General features: G+C 41.4%; 2 protein-coding genes across 2 annotated transcripts; one reads left to right on the top strand and one right to left on the bottom strand.

Moving 5' to 3' along the window:
• Window positions 1–2,661: 2,661 nt before the first annotated feature.
• Window positions 2,662–9,441, bottom strand: ATC70_011631 (uncharacterized protein; the record flags this gene model as incomplete). Its single annotated transcript, XM_064830818.1, has 3 exons — window positions 2,662–8,932; window positions 8,997–9,345; window positions 9,402–9,441. The coding sequence occupies 3 exons, from the start codon at window positions 9,439–9,441 to the stop codon at window positions 2,662–2,664; spliced, it is 6,660 nt and encodes a 2,219-aa protein (XP_064683320.1).
• A 1,440-nt stretch (window positions 9,442–10,881) lies between these two features.
• ATC70_011630 (uncharacterized protein) lies at window positions 10,882–12,283 on the top strand (the record flags this gene model as incomplete). The annotated part of the gene is made up of 8 exons (XM_064830817.1): window positions 10,882–11,018; window positions 11,073–11,124; window positions 11,178–11,360; window positions 11,419–11,547; window positions 11,606–11,671; window positions 11,730–11,815; window positions 11,877–11,988; window positions 12,044–12,283. 8 exons carry the CDS (start codon window positions 10,882–10,884, stop codon window positions 12,281–12,283), a joined length of 1,005 nt encoding a protein of 334 aa, XP_064683319.1.
• Between the last annotated feature and the right edge of the window lie 5,856 nt (window positions 12,284–18,139).

The raw sequence follows: 18,139 nt of genomic DNA, 5'->3' as shown, positions 1-18,139 counted from the left end.
GGTGGCGAGTTTTTTTAGAGGCCCGTTAAATTTCTAGTCAATTGTGCTTATGCTTTGGCCACACAGAAATTAGATCATCTGATGAAAAGCCATTAGGAGAGAGAAAAAGAGAATGGTTCTTTGTGGAATCCGATAGGCATGATGTTCGTATCGAATCCACACGCATGCATGTACGCTGCTAACCAGCGTGAGCGAAATAATGAATTTATCGCTAATATATATCGAGGCATCTCATTGGGGAATGTTTGATTATTTATTTGTTGTTGGCCATGTGCAGAGCAGGATTGTGGTTTAACAGTACGTTTTGATGGCTTCTTGTATAGATACATATCGACCAATTTGTGTTACCTACCATATCAAGGTTGCTAATTGTCTATTTTTTTTCGTTATATTGTATTTGTATATTTTGTACGTTTTTGTTCAAATTGCTTGCATCAAATGTAAAAATGGACCCACCTCGTGAGATTTACAGAACACCAGGAAATCGTATTGGTGATCCACATTATACGCGATGGACAGAATTTGCTAGGCAGCATCTCCGCCAGGGTGTACAACTACCACAGCTGATCTAGAAGCAGCAGGAGCATCGTTTTCTTGAATGGCGATACTTGCCAATTGAAACCTAATGACAAAGTTGATCAACATCAGCAGTGTCGTCTCCCATGTAAATAGCCTGCTATTTCTGGACATTGTTCACGATGTCTTTGTCGATTTATATTCTCGCCCTGTTTCATTTCTATCGTATTATTACAGAAAAGCGGGCCACTTGTTACATCATTGGCATCGGATGTCATCCCACTGTCTTTTGAATAAAACCAATTCATTGAATGTTATTATAAACAAATATGCAATACATTTGACATTTGATGCTTTATGCAATTCATATAAAATACGCTTTCGTCTTGAAAGCAGAAGAATCAGGGAGAACTTGTTGATCATGGCATTAGCTATGATTGGATCACAGCTTGTGATGGGACCTCTATGCCTGTACGTTTTTTTTAGCGCCACAACAATATCACAACGGGACGGAAGCGCGAAAAGAGGCGCGCACAAGCACACAAAAGGCCGGAACCAGTTCGAAATGGCCTGGTTACCATCTTGGATGTTTATTGACAAAAAGGCCTTAATTGATCCCGGAGGCGGTCATTTTAAGTAATGACATAAAGCAAAGAATCCAATTGAGAAGTTTCATTTTTCAGCATTTCATTGGAGCAAAGAACCCATTCGTTGTAATTTTAACGAATTGCCCTGAAAATTTAAAGTATATTCTGTCATTTGATTTCAAAAATGAGATTATAACAGTTTTACAACGGAGATTGACATCAGGAAAGGTTAGGGCTAGAAAGATAACTGAGCTTCGGGGCATGTACCCATTTAGCTCGCTTGAAAAGGGGGGGCAAAGCGTTCTCTTTGGTGCTCGGTGTATGGGTAATACCAATCATTCGGCTTGCATCAAAATAGCTGACAGGGACCTTGTATAATGTGTCTTTTTTTTTTTCATATGCCATTGTGCTGCAAAAAATTAAGATACTAGTGTGTATGCCACTTCATCAAGTGCGCGCTGTAATGAAATTGAATAATACGACCATTCAAGGAGGATACAGTGGACCAAAGAAGGGAAAATGGAAACAGATCCAAGTTCTAGGCCAACATTGCTTCATCTGTCATACGCCTACCATGAATCATTCCCTGACCAATGTCGTGTATGACGTTTGACACGAATTTGATTTGTTTGGGTACAATAACTGCATCAAATATAAACAATCATCTTGTACCAGTAGAGCAGAACAGGGTCTGCAATGTCAGATTGCAATTGCTGGCAACATATGCTATCAAACTCATAGAGAACAAATCGATGCGCTAACAAGGATTGCAAAAATTTAGTGGATCGAAAACCGACAGCACTCTTGAAATCTTGTATTTGAAACATTTAGTCTTCAGATTGACCAGAGATTCCAGATCAGAATTGTATTCCCTACGATTACTAAACAGATCGCTAATTAACGGCAGGTTCGTATGATGTTTGAATACAATCAAAACTTGCAAATGTGATCCAAGCTGATGTAAAAAAAAAAACACGAGACGCGTGGCATCACTGAATGTCTTTTAACGTAAGATGGATCTGAATAAGCATTTGAGTGTATCGCGCGGCAACTACGTAATGGACTAATTTCTAGAAAGCCCATACAAAGATGCAAGCTTGCTTATTGTGAAACTGACAGCTCTCAGACTGATATTTGTCAAGCTTGGTGTACGTGAGTGACATTCCATATCAGATGCTTCTAGTAGTTCCAGTATATAACAATAAAGCAATAATCATTCCAATGCCCAAGAGAAAGCATATAAAGGCTATGTCTTTTGATCTTGTTGAATAATTATCTCCAGGTACAGAACTCAGAATAAAGGGTACACAGAAAAAAAAAAGAGAGACATTTGAGATGCTATGTTTCAGAGAAATTACAAGGTTCCTTTGAGCCCAATTCATCATTCAACGGCTTGATGTAACACAATGCGTTTTTAAAGATCCTCTGACAGATAAAAAAAACAAGCAAGAAAACACCTCTTGAAAGCCTGTCCATAAATAGGTAAATGAGATGAATACAATCAGCACATTGATTTATTGATTTGGCTGCTTGCTCATGATATATGATGCTATTTTCTCTAAAACAATGAGGACAGTTTCTCTGCTGCCTTTTTGCGATCGTCAGGGCCCATCTGCTTTAACAGCTTGCTAAAGCCTTCAATGACTGCATCATGGTCTTGCAATCCAAATGTCACAATCTTGCTCTCCAATGTATTACGCTTCAATTGAGCCACACGTTGCTGGATAGTATCTCTGTACTGATCAAACCATTCAGCCACCATCTGCTCATTATCATCATCACCATCTGGCATGTCTTGTTTGAACCACTCTTGTACAAGTTTCATCATGGAATCACGGCCAAGACCATCATCTGTCACTGCCTTGATATCACGGATCAGGTATTCTTCACTCAATCTTCTGCGCACACGCCAGTAAAAGTATTGGCGCGCGTGTCGCCATTCTAGAGGCTTACGAATGACGCCCTTGGCCATCATACGGCCGGTACGATCATGCAAATCAGCAAATTGAATGGCAATCTGTTGATAAACGGGCAGAAGCTCTTGCTCACGCGCCTCTAATTGGCGCTTAATATCAGCCTTCTCCTCAGCGGGTACATCGATGGCCGATTCCAGATGTTTCTTGAGGTCGCCGTACTGCTGATCCAGACGAGCCATGGTGGCCAACAAGGCGGGTTTACGGTACTTGATTTCAACAATACCCTCAGGCTCCAGCACACCACCACGCGCCTGCTTATCCGCATACATCTCCATCATATCGGCATTGATGGTAGGATCTACAACCACCCAGGCACCGCCTCGTAGTTCACCATTAGGAATGATGTACACAAAAACAGGCTGTTTGTAGTTTCTGAGAGCATCCACAATTTGAGCACCATACTTGAGGACTTCATTGTACATGTCTCGTTGACCACCAGAGAAGCCACGCCAGTTGGCAAAAATCATGAGAGGTAGTTCTTCACCCTTGTTAAAGTCATTGATCGCTTGTGCCGTCTTGTAAGCCGAGTTGGGGAACCACACACCGCCAGCCTCCATAAAGACTTGCTCTGTGGAATCTGAGTTGGCAGGATCAGCAGGGATGATATTCTCCACAGTACGAGATTCAACAGCAATGACACCCATAGGGATACCACCGAGTCTAGCACGGCCGACCACCACAGTGCGAGCCCAGCCACACAACGTCTCTGTAAAGGAACCTTCATCAAAGAAGCCACTGACCCATGTATCGCCTTGGTATTTACCAGCCAAAAACGTGCGAGGATCATTGGGGCCCTTGGGAGGCAAGTATTCAATTTCGCGGTCCACAGGGTCAGAGCCCAATGCCATCGGAATAGGTGCGCCACGAGCAGCAGGGACATAAGCGAGCCATTGAATGATCTTATCGATACCTTCGAGATCGTTTTCTGCCGTCAAATGAGATACACCGTTCTTGTACATAATTTGGGTGCCACCTAATTGCAAATTGGATGTATATACTTCACGACCTAACACCTTGTTCAATGCCGGGGCGCCTGTCAAGATGATGGGTTGACCTTCATTCTGGATAGTACGTTGGCCAAGACGCACGAGATAAGCGCCAATACCGACTGAGCGACAAGTAACAAGCGTGATGGTAAAGATGTCATCATAAGCGCGCGATGTCTCGCCAGCAATCAAGCCAGAGCCCTTTAGGTTTTCCACACCCAAGCCATCCGTAAGACCTACCACATCTGTGATACGATATCTGGTCTCTCCTTCATCTTGGATCTCTTCCGCCACCACGCTCTGATGCTTAGAATCCGCATTCACCAACTTATACACCTCAGGCGTGACATAGAGGTACTTGAATCCCGAGCTAGGATTACCAGGTTCATTCCAGGCAACATTGAATTTGTTGATCAGTTCATCTGCTAGACCAATACGAGCACCCGAGTTGGCAGAGAGGTAGATACGCGGGATACCCAACTTACGAGCCATTTCAGATGCTTTGAAGAACACGGCATCTTCAGCTACACCAAAGGAACCAATCTTGAAGGTAATGTCATTTGCAATGACGATCATGCGACGGCCATCAGGGTACTCGGGCGTGCGAAGAGTGACAATCCAAGCGACCATACCGACCGTGTTGGTGCCTGGTGGACGGACCTGTTCACGCAGTTTGTTGACCTCTTCATCCAGCACCAGCTCTAAAGCTTCCACAATCTGAGATGGTATCACTGGCAGAGGTTTTTCACCAGCTAATTTCTTGGAACGCACAAACTGGCTCCATTGATTCTGAGTCGCTTGACGAAAGAGCTCAGGGAAATCATAGACATAAGTAGTACCCATGAGATGTGCCTTGTAACGACGAGGTTGAAGCCATTCCTTGGTAGGATAAGGAGTAGATACAGGCAGCATGTTCATGGGACCAGAGACACGGCCCAGCGATTTGAGGACCCAGCCACTCTTGTCTGTCTTAATCTCCTGGTAGGAATCCACTTTGAGCACAAACCCAGAGACATTGTCCATGACAAAACGGATGGGAATGGGTGCTTGGTTGGGATGCTTTGGCTGGATATTAAATCGAATTTCAGCACCTGTAACACGCAGCTTCCATAGACGTTTGCCATGACGATCCACGAAATCAGTCAACGCTTGCTCGACTTCGCTGGTTTCCAAAGCAAATGTAGGGATAAAGTTGATGAACAAGTGGTTGCAATCCGAGTTTTTGTATTCCTGCGAAACAATCTCCAATGTATCCAGAATCTCATTCAGTAAACGATCGCTTTCAGAGATGAGGTAGTCAGCCGTGCGCATCGAGTCCTTGACTCTGCCTGGACGCACCAAGGCACGGATAAAGAATCTGCAGTCGGATGGGTTTTCCTTGGCCACAGCATAATAGACGTACAGCTGCCTGGTCTCAATGGTCACTGGCTTGATGTCGAAATTGGAGAGACGAGACAGTTCCAGTTGATACGCCATGGCAGGTTCAATGTGACGAATGGTTTCGTCTTCCTCGTAATTATGACTCTCACGGAAAGTGTAGTAATCTGGCCATTGATCAGGACGACATACAATGACAGACATACGACGCAGGTGAGCTTGACGGAAGCTTTCTACGTGAGATTGAATTACCTCCTTGATTTTGGGCTGCCAGTACGCATTGTCGCATTCAGTGCCACTTTGAACGGCAATGTTGAGAATGTTCTCCATACGACCATCCACCTTGCTAGCAGTAGTATCGCTCTTGTCTTCTTGGAACGCGGTCAAAATACGAGGCAACTCGGAAATGAGTTGGTCCAAGGAGTGGACAGCTACCATAGCACCCGTACGGATTGGCTCAGCTTCTGTCTTGTTCAATAGAAAGGTCAAGTCAGAGTAGGAGGCAATGCGCTTGTCGTCCATGCCATGGGTTGCATTACCCAAGAGAAACTTCCAGGCAAAGATGTAAGGGTGGCCACTGAGATTGTAGGCCATATCCAAAACTTTGTAGGCATGATATGAGCGACGACAGTACACTTCAATGGCAGCGAGAGAGATGTAGGCATCTTCGTTGTAGAAAAAGTTGGGCAGCACATCAAACACGTTGAATTTGGTGTCAATCAGGTCCTTGTAAGCCTCTGGGTTGGGCGTGCGGTTCTCAATGCCACCGCCATACACGCGTTCAGTTACTGAATTCTTGAGGATGTGGTACATTTGAGCTTGGCGTTCTTCGTAAGATGGCATCTGACACAGGATGAGCAACTCGCGCGCCTTGAGAGTGACCTTTTGTGTGGCACGGCTATCAATGTCAGACAGTCGTTTCAAGATGGACAGGAAGAACTTGTCCAAGGCGCCACCGCCAATGGACGGGTAAATAATATCAAGCATCATCATGACCAAGTTGTTCTTGCTGGCTACCTTGGAGTGAGACAGCATAATGGCAACCACCTTGCCGAGATCCTCCTTGTTTTGATCACGCAGCTGCAAAATGACTTCTTCCTCGCGAATCTGGCCGCTGAACAAGATCTCTACATCGTAATATTGCTCCATCAATTCAACATAGGTGGCATATTCGTGGTGTTTGAGACCCTCCTTGTAGCGATCCAGAACAGCGACAATGGGCTGAACAGCAATTTTGTAAGCAGTGAGATCAGACTGAGAATGGATGTTGGTTTTAGCAAAGTCTTGGATCAGATGAGTGGCCTCTGCGATAGGGAATGGCTCCGCTGCTGCTTCTGCATGACTAAAGAGTCTGTGCAAAGCAGTTTCAAGACGAGCAGGAATACGACCGGATAAAACAGACATTTCAGACGTCATTTCAGAGTAAGGCAGTTGAGGGTTGCGAAGGATTTCAGTCATCTGCTTGAGCACTGTTTGAGCAAGCGCTTGGTTATCATAGCCTTGCATAATGTGCTCGAGAGACGCTTTGGCTGCCTTCAACATTTGATTAGGTTTATCACCATACATGTAAGGGGAACAGTAATTGGGCACTTGGCCAGTAAAAGGAAGCGCATGCTTGACACGGCTAGGATCATCCAGAGCCAAAATACCAATGATATCACCTGCCTCAAGCGTGGCACCCACTTGCTTGATGAATTGAACATGACCATCTTCTGTAGCCACCAAGGGCATGTACATCTTCATGACCTCAATTTCGGCATAGGCCTCTCCCGCTTTAACATGGTCTCCATTTTCCAGCAACAAATTGACCAGTTTGCCAGGAGAAGGGCTTCTCAATTGAGTGGGATCGCTCTCCTTTTCCAAAAGACATGTCTTGCCATCAATCATCAGTCGGGTCGCTTGCACTTCTTCTCTGGAATAGGTCGTATGGGATTTACCTGCAAGAGAGACCAAGAGGCCCCCGTCAGACAAATCTCTGACACCGATTTGCGTCTTGCTGCCATTCAGGTACAACGTGTAAAGACCAGGAGCAGAGCGAGTGACAGTAAAGTTGTAGCGTACTTGCTCGTAGATGAAATCAATGGTAAATACCGTCTTGAGTGCATCTCTGCTAGGCACCTGACCTCTCTCCAAATGCTGCTTGCAAGCGTTCCAGCTCTCAATGGAAGCCGTGTGAGCCTTTGTAACAGCACCACAGAACACAGCCAACATCGTATCCGGTCTCTCGGCCGTCAGCTTCTTGGAAATCAACATATCCAACCAGCCTGTGTTGATCGTGTTGTCTGCAAACTCCTCTGTCTCCAAAAGGCGGATGATATATTCCACGGTTGTTCTGAAATCACCACGAATAGATAGCTCTTTCAATGCAATGACCATGTTTTTGCGCGCTTGTTGACGGTTTTCACCATACGCAAAGATATGGCCAAACTGAGAATCTGCGTACTCATGAAGACCGCCTGAAGAGACCACAGAGAAGTAACCCCATACGTTGGTGCTTGAACGGAAATTCAGCTCGTGCATGATACCAGAAGAAGGCTTGAATCCAGCATCTGGGTTTTCAGCAGTGATACGGACAGCAATGACATGGCCCTTAGGTGTAGGACGACGATGGCTCTGAAGCGAGGTAGGATGAGCAAAATCAAAGTCGATTTCAGATGCGCTGTTGGCCTGTACACCGTAAAGCACGCGAATATCACGGATACGATGCAGAGGAATGCCCATAGCGATTTGGAGCTGAGCAGCAGGCAAGTTGACGCCAGACACCATTTCAGTGGTGGGATGCTCTACTTGCAATCGAGGGTTCAATTCGAGAAAGTAGAAATTCTCATCAAAATGGCTGTACAGGTACTCTACCGTACCAGCAGAGACGTAGCCCACCAATTTAGCTAAACGCACAGCAGCCTTTTCCATCTGCTCAAAAATCTCAGGTTTGGCAATCGTAACAGGTGCTTCTTCAATGATCTTTTGGTGACGACGCTGCACTGAACAATCTCTGCCAAACAAACTGATGGCGTTACCGTATTCATCAGCCAACAATTGCACTTCCAAATGTCTAGCATTACCAGCCAACTTCATGATGAAGATGGGAGAGCCAGGAATTTCACCTTGCACTTGAGAGAAACAGCTAGCAAATTGCTCGGGCTCATCTACTTTGCGAATACCCTTGCCACCGCCACCTTCGGACGCTTTGATCATGATGGGATAGCCAATCTTTTCAGCGGCTGCCAGACCTTCTTCTGAAGACGTAACACAGGCACCCTTATACGCAGAATCAGGCACAATGACATGGCCTTGTTCGTCCATCTCGGTATCCGTAATGCCATCGCCACTCCAGCCCATGGTAGGCACATGAGCACTCTGTGCTACAATGGTGGATGAAATCTTGTCGCCTAGAGAATGCATAGCAGATGCTGGAGGACCGATAAAGAGGCACTTGTATTTAGATTTGGCCAGCATCTCTGGCAAACGAGGATTCTCGGAAGCATGGCCCCTATGTAGCATGTGTGTCAATATACCAGATCTTTACGCGATTCCATATCCCGTATGCTACTCACCAACCCGCCCACACCGCGTGAACAGCCGTTCGTTCTGCAACATCGACAATCAACTCGACATTGGCATAGTTGTTGTTGTTGGAGCCACCAGGCACCTCAACATAATTATCAGCCATACGAATGTATTCTGCATTAGCCTTGAGATCCTCAGGTGTAGCCATGACAGTAAACTCGATGGCTCTCTCGTTACCAAACGTCTCGTAAGCCCATTTACGAACAGACCGGATTTCCTTCATGGCAGCCATACCGTTGTTGGCAATGAGAATCTTGCTGATGACTGTATGGCCTTCATTTGCAATGACAAAATCTCTGACAGGATCTTGAGGTGCTGTGTCGACTGAATTTCCACCTTGAAAACGAGAATGGAGTAAGCAAATGGGAAGAAATGCATTAAGCTTGTGTTACCAATAAAATGGGATGGCAGTTTGCTATGATCCACTACCATTGTTTTGTAAGTATAAAGAGGCAGCTAGGAAATGACGATATTTCCTTGAAATTTTTATGAAGGATTTGCCTAGAGAAAAAGAGCGTGTGATTTAACAAGATTATTTTACATTCACTATATACGCGAAGACGTTCTTCTTTCTGTTTCCCAAATAGCAAATACAACGATACAAAGCCAGGCTCTGCTAGCAAATCATGGCCGTGGCGTGGTATTAGCCGAGACATGCATCAGAATTGAGCCAATTGTCAAGTATATCTGGGTTCTATGCAAGGACTGCTTGAGAGTATGGGATCACACAAGGTGATTTACCCCAACCGAGGCTTGTTTTGAATGGGGACCGATACTGCGATGCTCAGCGGTGGTGAATGGGTGCATGAATGCCTGGAGCTTAAGCCAAGCGTCATTTTACATGCCACCTTAAGCTATCAAGACGGCTACAAGTAGATTAGCTACGTAAATCACAAATGTCTATGATTTTCAGTGGAATACATGTCTGGATTTGCTCCAATTTCTGCAAGTGATTCACGCTTGGACACTTTTTATGCATCCAATGTCAAATGTTGCTCAGTTTAAAGATTCGTGGTGATAGTGAAAGCATAGATCAGGAGGCTAGCAGCTCAGGTGAGGAAAATTTAGAGCGAGTTTGCTATGAGTATTGGCATTCGTGCTACTTGAGGACTGTTTGGAGTGTGCTGTGCACTGACGATTGATTCCTGCTGCTTTAATATGAGGTCGAACACGACTGAGATGTCAAAATAAGGCAATCAACTGTTTATGTATATTAGCTAAATCAAAATATTAGACAGACATCGCTAAAATTAGAACGTATATTAAGCTAGTTTGGAGCTTTGCTTTGTTTGTGGTATTCCAAATTAAGAACCAGCTATATATTGATGAATAGGTCAGGTAGCTAATGAGATCCATTGATGTTTGTTTCCGGATGTAACATTTAGTCTTGATTAGCGAAAGCCTGACCACGGCTGAAAGTATCCAACTCGTTTAGATGCTGCCGGGAATAGACTAAAATTCTATTCACCATCAGACACGCAGAAAAATTTCCTCAAACATCCTCATTACCTTCACTGATAGGCGCAGAAGAGGGACTAACATTGGACATCAAGGTGCCCTAAAAGTGGCCCGAGATGCAAATCTCTACAGGGCGTCAACCATAAATGCCATTAATAAAAAGTGGATGACCATGCCTAGCACACCCTCATTTGAAAAGCAGAGGACAGTTGAAGTCGGTTATAACTTCCAATTAGTGTTTGAAGACATCTTTAATCAGTCTCTTCAATGCAATTGTGGGGCTTACATAGTTCTTGAAATAAATGCAGTCCTCCGCAATTCATCAAAGCGCGTATCACTTGCTTTAAAACTGGAGCCAACTATCATTTCGAATCTCTCTTTTTTAGTTTCTTCTTGCTACATATTCTGCATAATATGGATGCAAGCACTTCGCAAAAGAATTGGGAGCTCGAAAACAACATTGTAACGGTTGATCCTGCTCAGGATCAAGTGTATTTCTACGATGCTGTGCAAGACAAAGAAAACGTAGCTCAGAAACCTTGGAAGAATGAGTAAGGTTTCATCTCTTGACAAATCGCCAACAACATCTAATTGATTCTATCTAGTCCTCATTATTTTAAGCACGTCAAAATATCAGCTATTGCACTCATTAAAATGGTAAATTGTTTGACGCTCGATCCAACGCCATCTTGATGACTGAATATCGTTAGGTGATGCATGCTCGCTCTGGTGGCAACATTGAGATTATGGGATTAATGCAAGGCAAAATTCAAGGCGATACTATGTATGTCATGGATAGCTTTGCGCTTCCTGTAGAGGGCACAGAAACAAGAGTCAATGCACAGAATGAAGCTTACGAGTACATGGTGTCATACATTGAGAAATCCAAGGAGGTAGCGTACTACATATAGCATGATTCTACAGATGATGCTAAACGGCCAACAATTTTAGGTTGGCAGGTTGGAGAATGTGCTTGGATGGTATCACTCACATCCAGGTTACGGCTGTTGGCTGTCTGGCATTGACGTGAACACACAAATGTTGAATCAGCAGTATCAGGAGCCATTTGTAGCAGTTGTGGTTCGTACCAAACACTTGATACGACGATCACTTCCATTAAACATATATTCACCCGTAGATCGATCCCAATCGTACCATGTCTGCTGGTAAGGTGGAAATTGGCGCTTTCAGAACTTTTCCCGCCGTAAGTATTGCAGTGATGAATTATTTTACTTGGAGCTACTTAGCAATTTATCGAAAAGGGATATAAAGCGCCCGATGAAGGACCTTCAGAATATCAGACTATACCCCTGAACAAGATTGAAGACTTTGGTGTTCACGCTAAATCGTAGGGCGGCAAAGTTGCTTTATCATCGTATCAGTTATTGATTTATTTATTTACGGCATAGATACTACTCTCTTGAAGTTTCTCATTTCAAATCAACATTGGATAATCAATTATTGGAAGTTCTCTGGCACAAGTATTGGGTCAACACATTGTCACAATCACCCCTTTTAACTGTAAGTGTCAAACACATTGGCGCTAATGATGGAGTTGCTGATCCTATTTGATTAGAATCGTGATTATGCAACTCGACAAATGTCAGATCTTGCACAAAAACTGAACAAAACAAATGAAAGTATGACGAGCCGCATGGGGGGATATTATGGAGATAGAAAGAAGAATGATGAAAGTCAGTTGAACAAAGTTACAAAGGATAGTTCAAAAATTACTGTAGAGGCTGTACATGGCTTACTCTCTCAAGTGTTGAAAAATCAAGTATTTAATAGTCCAAGAGATGGAAAGACAGAATAATGTAGTAGTAATTTTTTCTTACGGATCAATAAAGGATGATTCAGGGATTACTATACTATTAGTATAGTTGACATAGCGGAATGCGATATTTAATGAGGGTATCGTAGCTTTTGCGATGGGTCATACACCTTGCAAGTACAATCAAAATACGAAAGCTGCTCTGGATGAGTAAACCTCTTAAGGAATATTTGATTGCCTACAATGTCTATGCTCACCCCTTCTTGAAGGAAAACATCTAAGGACTCTCCTGATTTGCCCTCATATAGCTATAAGGACCTGGTACACCTGATAGTCGCATGTCTTGAGAAATCGAGGTTTTCTGAAAATAAAGAATTTATCCAAGGACTTGTCCATTGTCTCCAACAACCAGCAACTATGCTATTCTCAAAGCTAATATGCCGTAGCGATAGCTCACCCAAGCCTATATCAAGTTTACTCAAATGACCCCTTTCAACCAGCAGTGCTCTTGTTGCACCGAGTTCCACTGTATATCAACATTTATTACTGCAGTAAAAAAGGGGTTAAAAAAGCAAGTAGAATACTGTTAAATTCCTTCTTTATTTGAAATTAGGATAATGTGCAATAAAATGTATATTCTACGTTTCTACTTATATTATTTGGTTTATATCTCTTATCTGGCAGCAGTTTAGTAGTTGCCAGTGATTCCATTACTTTATATATTTCTGTTAGGTCATTTAGTTGTTGATCTGATGGATTAAGAACGGTATTTCAATATATGGTTTTTGAATCATGCGTAAAGAATAGCCCTTTATTGTTGAGCCTGTATCCTTTTTAGGTATATTTATGTTACAACACATTACAATACCTTTGACATTTACTTTAGTATCTGTCATTTCTTATTTTAGAGCATTTAACCCTTACTATCTGTAATGAAATAGCCACCCAAACGCAACTTAATTGAAAACCGAAATTCATCAAATAGCACTCATTCAAATTCATGCTATTTGGATCTATTAATGAAAGCGCTCAAATGTACATCAAAAACCCATTTAAAAATACTAAAGTAAAGATGCATGCTTATATCGCACATCGTGTGAATGAATCACTCCTAATCACAATGTATTCAATCCCACCCATGATGGTCGTAATAAGTGATAGTATCTTTATCCAAATAAAACCAAATCAATAACAAGCATATTCAAATATGACAACTATGCCCTGCTGCCATAGTTGCACAATATCCCAGATAAAGGGTTCTGTGGAGTACATCCACTATGATCTGCATTCCGACAGTTCATCCAGTTACCAGATTTAGATATAAACTGTATGTACACTGGATTAGATGTACGATATCGATTTATACTATAAGAAGATATGGACTTCAGATACGCTAGTACTATAAGATTTGTTAAGCACAAAGAATAAAAGGATTATTATTTTTAGCTTATAAAAAATGTTCGATATTATAAAAACAAGAAAAGACTAATTTGAATAAGATCAGACACAAAAACTAAAGATTTATTGATGAAGACAAGAGTTATTCTATTTATGCTAAGTTCTGAATGCCAAAGTAACAATTTATCTTGTACAACGCTTATCACATCTGGTGAACCTCAGTATTTAGATAGCTGAGATGCACTTCAATTACCATAGCTTGTCCATGTTGTTGCACAACACAGACATATCTACACATCAAGAATACCTTAATCTTTATAGACAGTTGTAGCCCTTCTGGCACAACAGAGATACTTGAGTTTACTTTACACCTGTCAGTTTGATAATAAAACATACCTTTATCAAGTTGACTTTACTGTTTTTTTTATTCTTTTTTTTCCGTGAATTTTAGTCTATAAAGCCTCAAATTCCACATCTACTGTACTTGGATAACATCTTATTACAAACGTAAAAACATGGATTGATACGAAATCTAATAGTTGTAGATCATTTTTTATTCAATCCCCGAGCCAATCAAATCGCTTGAAAACTCTGCTGACCTAAAAAAAATTTGCGAGGGTTTCCCTCTGTTTTGATGTGAGGCAAAATTTTAAGCGCCGCTATAATAGCAATATAGCCGCTGCTATCATCAAATTTCCCTCAGGTGCTAGAGCATGCCTTACTTACACCACCTAGCTTTAGATTCTGGCGTTAAGACTCTCAATCACCACCAAAGTAAGTAGCGATAACCAAGTGGAGGCAGCCTATCTACCTCCTAGCCTCGGATAAAGTCTTGTTGAGCTTCAGGGATAGGCACATCCACACAACGTAAAAAAAAAGGTATGCTTCAAAGAAACATAATAATAAAAAAAGAAAGAAGAAAAGAACATACTGCTATAGGAGTATAGTAGTACGTAGGCAAAAGAGGGATACTCACACAAAGTGAGTCAAAGAAAAGTATAACAAACACAACATCAGAGACGCTCAGAACAGCTCGTTGTTGTTGCAACAAAAATCCATACATGAGCAACATTCATGGTAATAGTCGGATGTAAAGCAATACAACCAACAAAAGAAGAGGAAAAACGCAACAAAAAAGTAAACGCCATGAATGCAGTAACATGATGAGAAAGGAAGCCATAATACAAACGTTCAAAGAAGTTTTATATCATTGCGGCCAGAAGAAAGAAGATACTTACCGCCTACCATCACCGTAGATAGACCAGAGAACGAGCTTGCACCAAACACATTAGACCAGGAAGGAACATATTAGCAGAAGCAGCAGTAACACCAGAACCATAGACAACCAAACAACGAGCGATACCAGCACCATTGACAAACCAAAGAACGAGCGACACCTACAGAGATCATACAAAGGCCAAAGAAGCAGGCAGCAGAAATGGCAGAGAAGTAGTGGCAGCAGCACTCATGCAAACAAACAGAAAATTATTAAAACCTAATAAACAAACTGAATTAATGTTACTTCTACACCTTCCAGTGCTCGTTATCGAATGGTACCTAATATATTCCACTTCAAAGAAGCAGTATCAAGTTCTTCCAACAGTACAAGACAGAGTTGTCGGAAGCTACAGTGTTATTATCAATCAAACGGTGTCCAAAACCACCATAGCTTGATACTAAAACGCGTTTTGCAAAAAGGGTAAAAAACGGAGGCATGAAGAAATGAGAGGGCACCCTATCCGACGTCACGACCAGTAGATTTATCTCAGTCTTGTACCGTAGCAGCCGTAGTTGCGGTAGTTTAATTTGAAATTATGCAGTGGTATTTTCGTGTTCAAACTTGACTTGATCTCACAATCTTTAAACGTTTTTGCTAAATTTGACTATGAAAACTGTCGTTGCCACACCCAACTCTGTAATACATTTCTAGAGGACTAAAGAAGCCGCATCGAATGGTGCTGATTACTTTCAGCTTTCACACCAAAAATAATGAGCAATTTCCAAAAATATGAAAACAGGTTTTCTGTGAATATGTCAAAATTTAGCATATGGAAGTCTCATAGAAAGAGTTTCCAATGTTGCATTTCATCTGTACAATCAATTTGGTCTGATATGTATTATAAGAAAAGTCTTCACTTTTGACGTGAAAAACGCGATCGTTTGATTTTCAAAAATTTTCCCTTGCTAATACTCATGGAAAAACGATGATTTTCATGAATTTGCAACAACCCAAAAAAAAAATGAGATAAAGCATCAAGAAGTAAAGCGTAGCCAAGAGAAGGCGTGTGAAGCTATTTCAAGCGCTTAAAACGCTTTGTGGCATGAGATATTCGTGCTTGAAAATGGCTAGATTTGAACGAAATTCGACCTAAAACGACGGTGTAGTGGGTTGCGTTGCCAGAAGAGTAAGTGCATTACAATTCGGTCTAATGTCCCTGATGTTCTGCATTGTACGGAGCGCAATCTAAGTTATCGATGCTTTTATTCTTGCAGTGAAATCAGGTTTGAGTAGATTTCACAAAAAAAAAATAAAGCAATAGTAAAATACAATAGAAATCAGCTGTATTTTATTTGCTTATAAAATGAACTGAAGATTCTGGAATTGAGTAAAAAAAGAAGAGTATTTATACATTTGCAACTAGCTTGTAGGGTTAGTGATGATAGAGAGCAATAGGTGCTGCTACTGCGATATCTGGCAAATGTTGTTGACGTTTGATTTAAAGTGGTAATCAATGCAAGAGCACTAGCCATAAGGGTCGATTTGAGTAACCTTGATGGGCTTGGGTGAGCTATCGTCATAGCATGGTTTAATGTAACCTTGATGGTTTAAAGTGTGATGTTTGTTATTGAAGTATGGAACCTGTGGAATTTGAGGCTTTATAGACTAAAATTCACGGAAAAAAAAGAATAAAAAACAGTAATATCAACTTGATAAAGGTATATTTTATTATCAAACTGACAGGTGTAAAGTCAACTGAAGTCTCTCTACTGGCCAGGTAGATGATCCTTCTTATATACTATAACAATGGATAAAAGTTCTATTAATTAGATTGAAAAATAAGTCAACTCAGATCAACTAATGTCTAATCATGCTAAAAGACAACTCCAGCAAGCTAATCATGATTTAGCTCTATCTGGATGAACAATTAGACTCTCATCCGAAGTACCCTGATCTATCCTTTCCATAAGTATAATTAATATCGATCTAGTAGCATGTATCCAATAGGTACAGTCTTCTTAGTCTATATTAATAGTACATATCTGAGTGTATATCGCTAAGCATACATCTTTAACATGTATCTGGATATATGGCATGTCTATAACATATCGTATGCATGTCTATAGCATGTCTCATATATAGTACAAGTCTGTAGTACATAAAGTATCTGTAGCTAGTATCACGGATATAAGCATGTGTCTTATAGCGTGGATCATGAAGTGCACATCTGAAGCAACAAGCTCATATTGCATTAATCTTGGTGCTTATCCAGATATGGTAAACATCCGTAGTCAATGTCGGAATACAAGTATAAGTCTATAGCGCCATCCATGTCCGTGGTGCCATCTATAGCCTATATCTTATATAGTATGAATCTTATAGTACTAGCGTATCTGAAGTCCATATCTTCTAATAGTATAAATCTGTATCGTACATCTAATCCAGTGTACATACAGTTTATATCTAAATCTAGTAACTGGATGAACTGTCGGAATGCAGATCATAGTGGACGTATTCCACAATTTCGGTGAGACTAACTCATGTAAATTTTGATGCGTTATTATGTTGTCGGTAAGCCTGCTAATGGTAATGGAAATGAGAATGCGAATATGCTATTTAAACACTAAAACTTTACATTTTGGCTTCGCTACGGTAAAACCACCTTTAAAATCGCTGTTATCAAGTGTAATGAAATAGCCACCCAAACGCAACTTAATTGAAAACCAAAGTTCATCAAATAGCACTCATTCAAATTCATGCTATTTGGATCTATTAATGAAAGCGCTCAAATGTACATCAAAAACCCATTTAAAAATACTAAAGTAAAGATACACGCTTATATCGCACATCGTGTGAATGAATCACTCCTGATCACAGTGTATTCAATCACACCCATGATGGTCGTAATAGGTGATGGTATCTTTATCCAAATAGAATTAAATCAATAACAAGCATATTCAAATATGACAACTATGCCCTGCTGCCATAGTTGCACAATATCCCAGATAAAGGATTCCATGCTTCAATAACAAACATCACACTTTAAACCATCAAGGTTACATTAAACCATGCTATGACGATAGCTCACCCAAGCCCATCAAGGTTACTCAAATCGACCCTTATGGCCAGTGCTCCTGCATTGATTACCACTTTAAATCAAACATCAACAACATTTGCCAGATATCGCAATAGCAGCACCTATTGCTCTCTATCATCACTAATCCTACAAGCTAGTTGCAAATGTATAAATACTCTTCTTTTTTTTACTCAATTCCAGGATC

The sequence above is a fragment of the Mucor velutinosus genome (assembly GCF_035048745.1).
Source record: "Mucor velutinosus strain NIH1002 chromosome Unknown tig00001564, whole genome shotgun sequence".
In the NCBI taxonomy this organism is placed as follows: Eukaryota; Fungi; Mucoromycota; class Mucoromycetes; order Mucorales; family Mucoraceae; genus Mucor; species Mucor velutinosus.
This window is presented reverse-complemented; position numbering and strand designations above follow the sequence as displayed.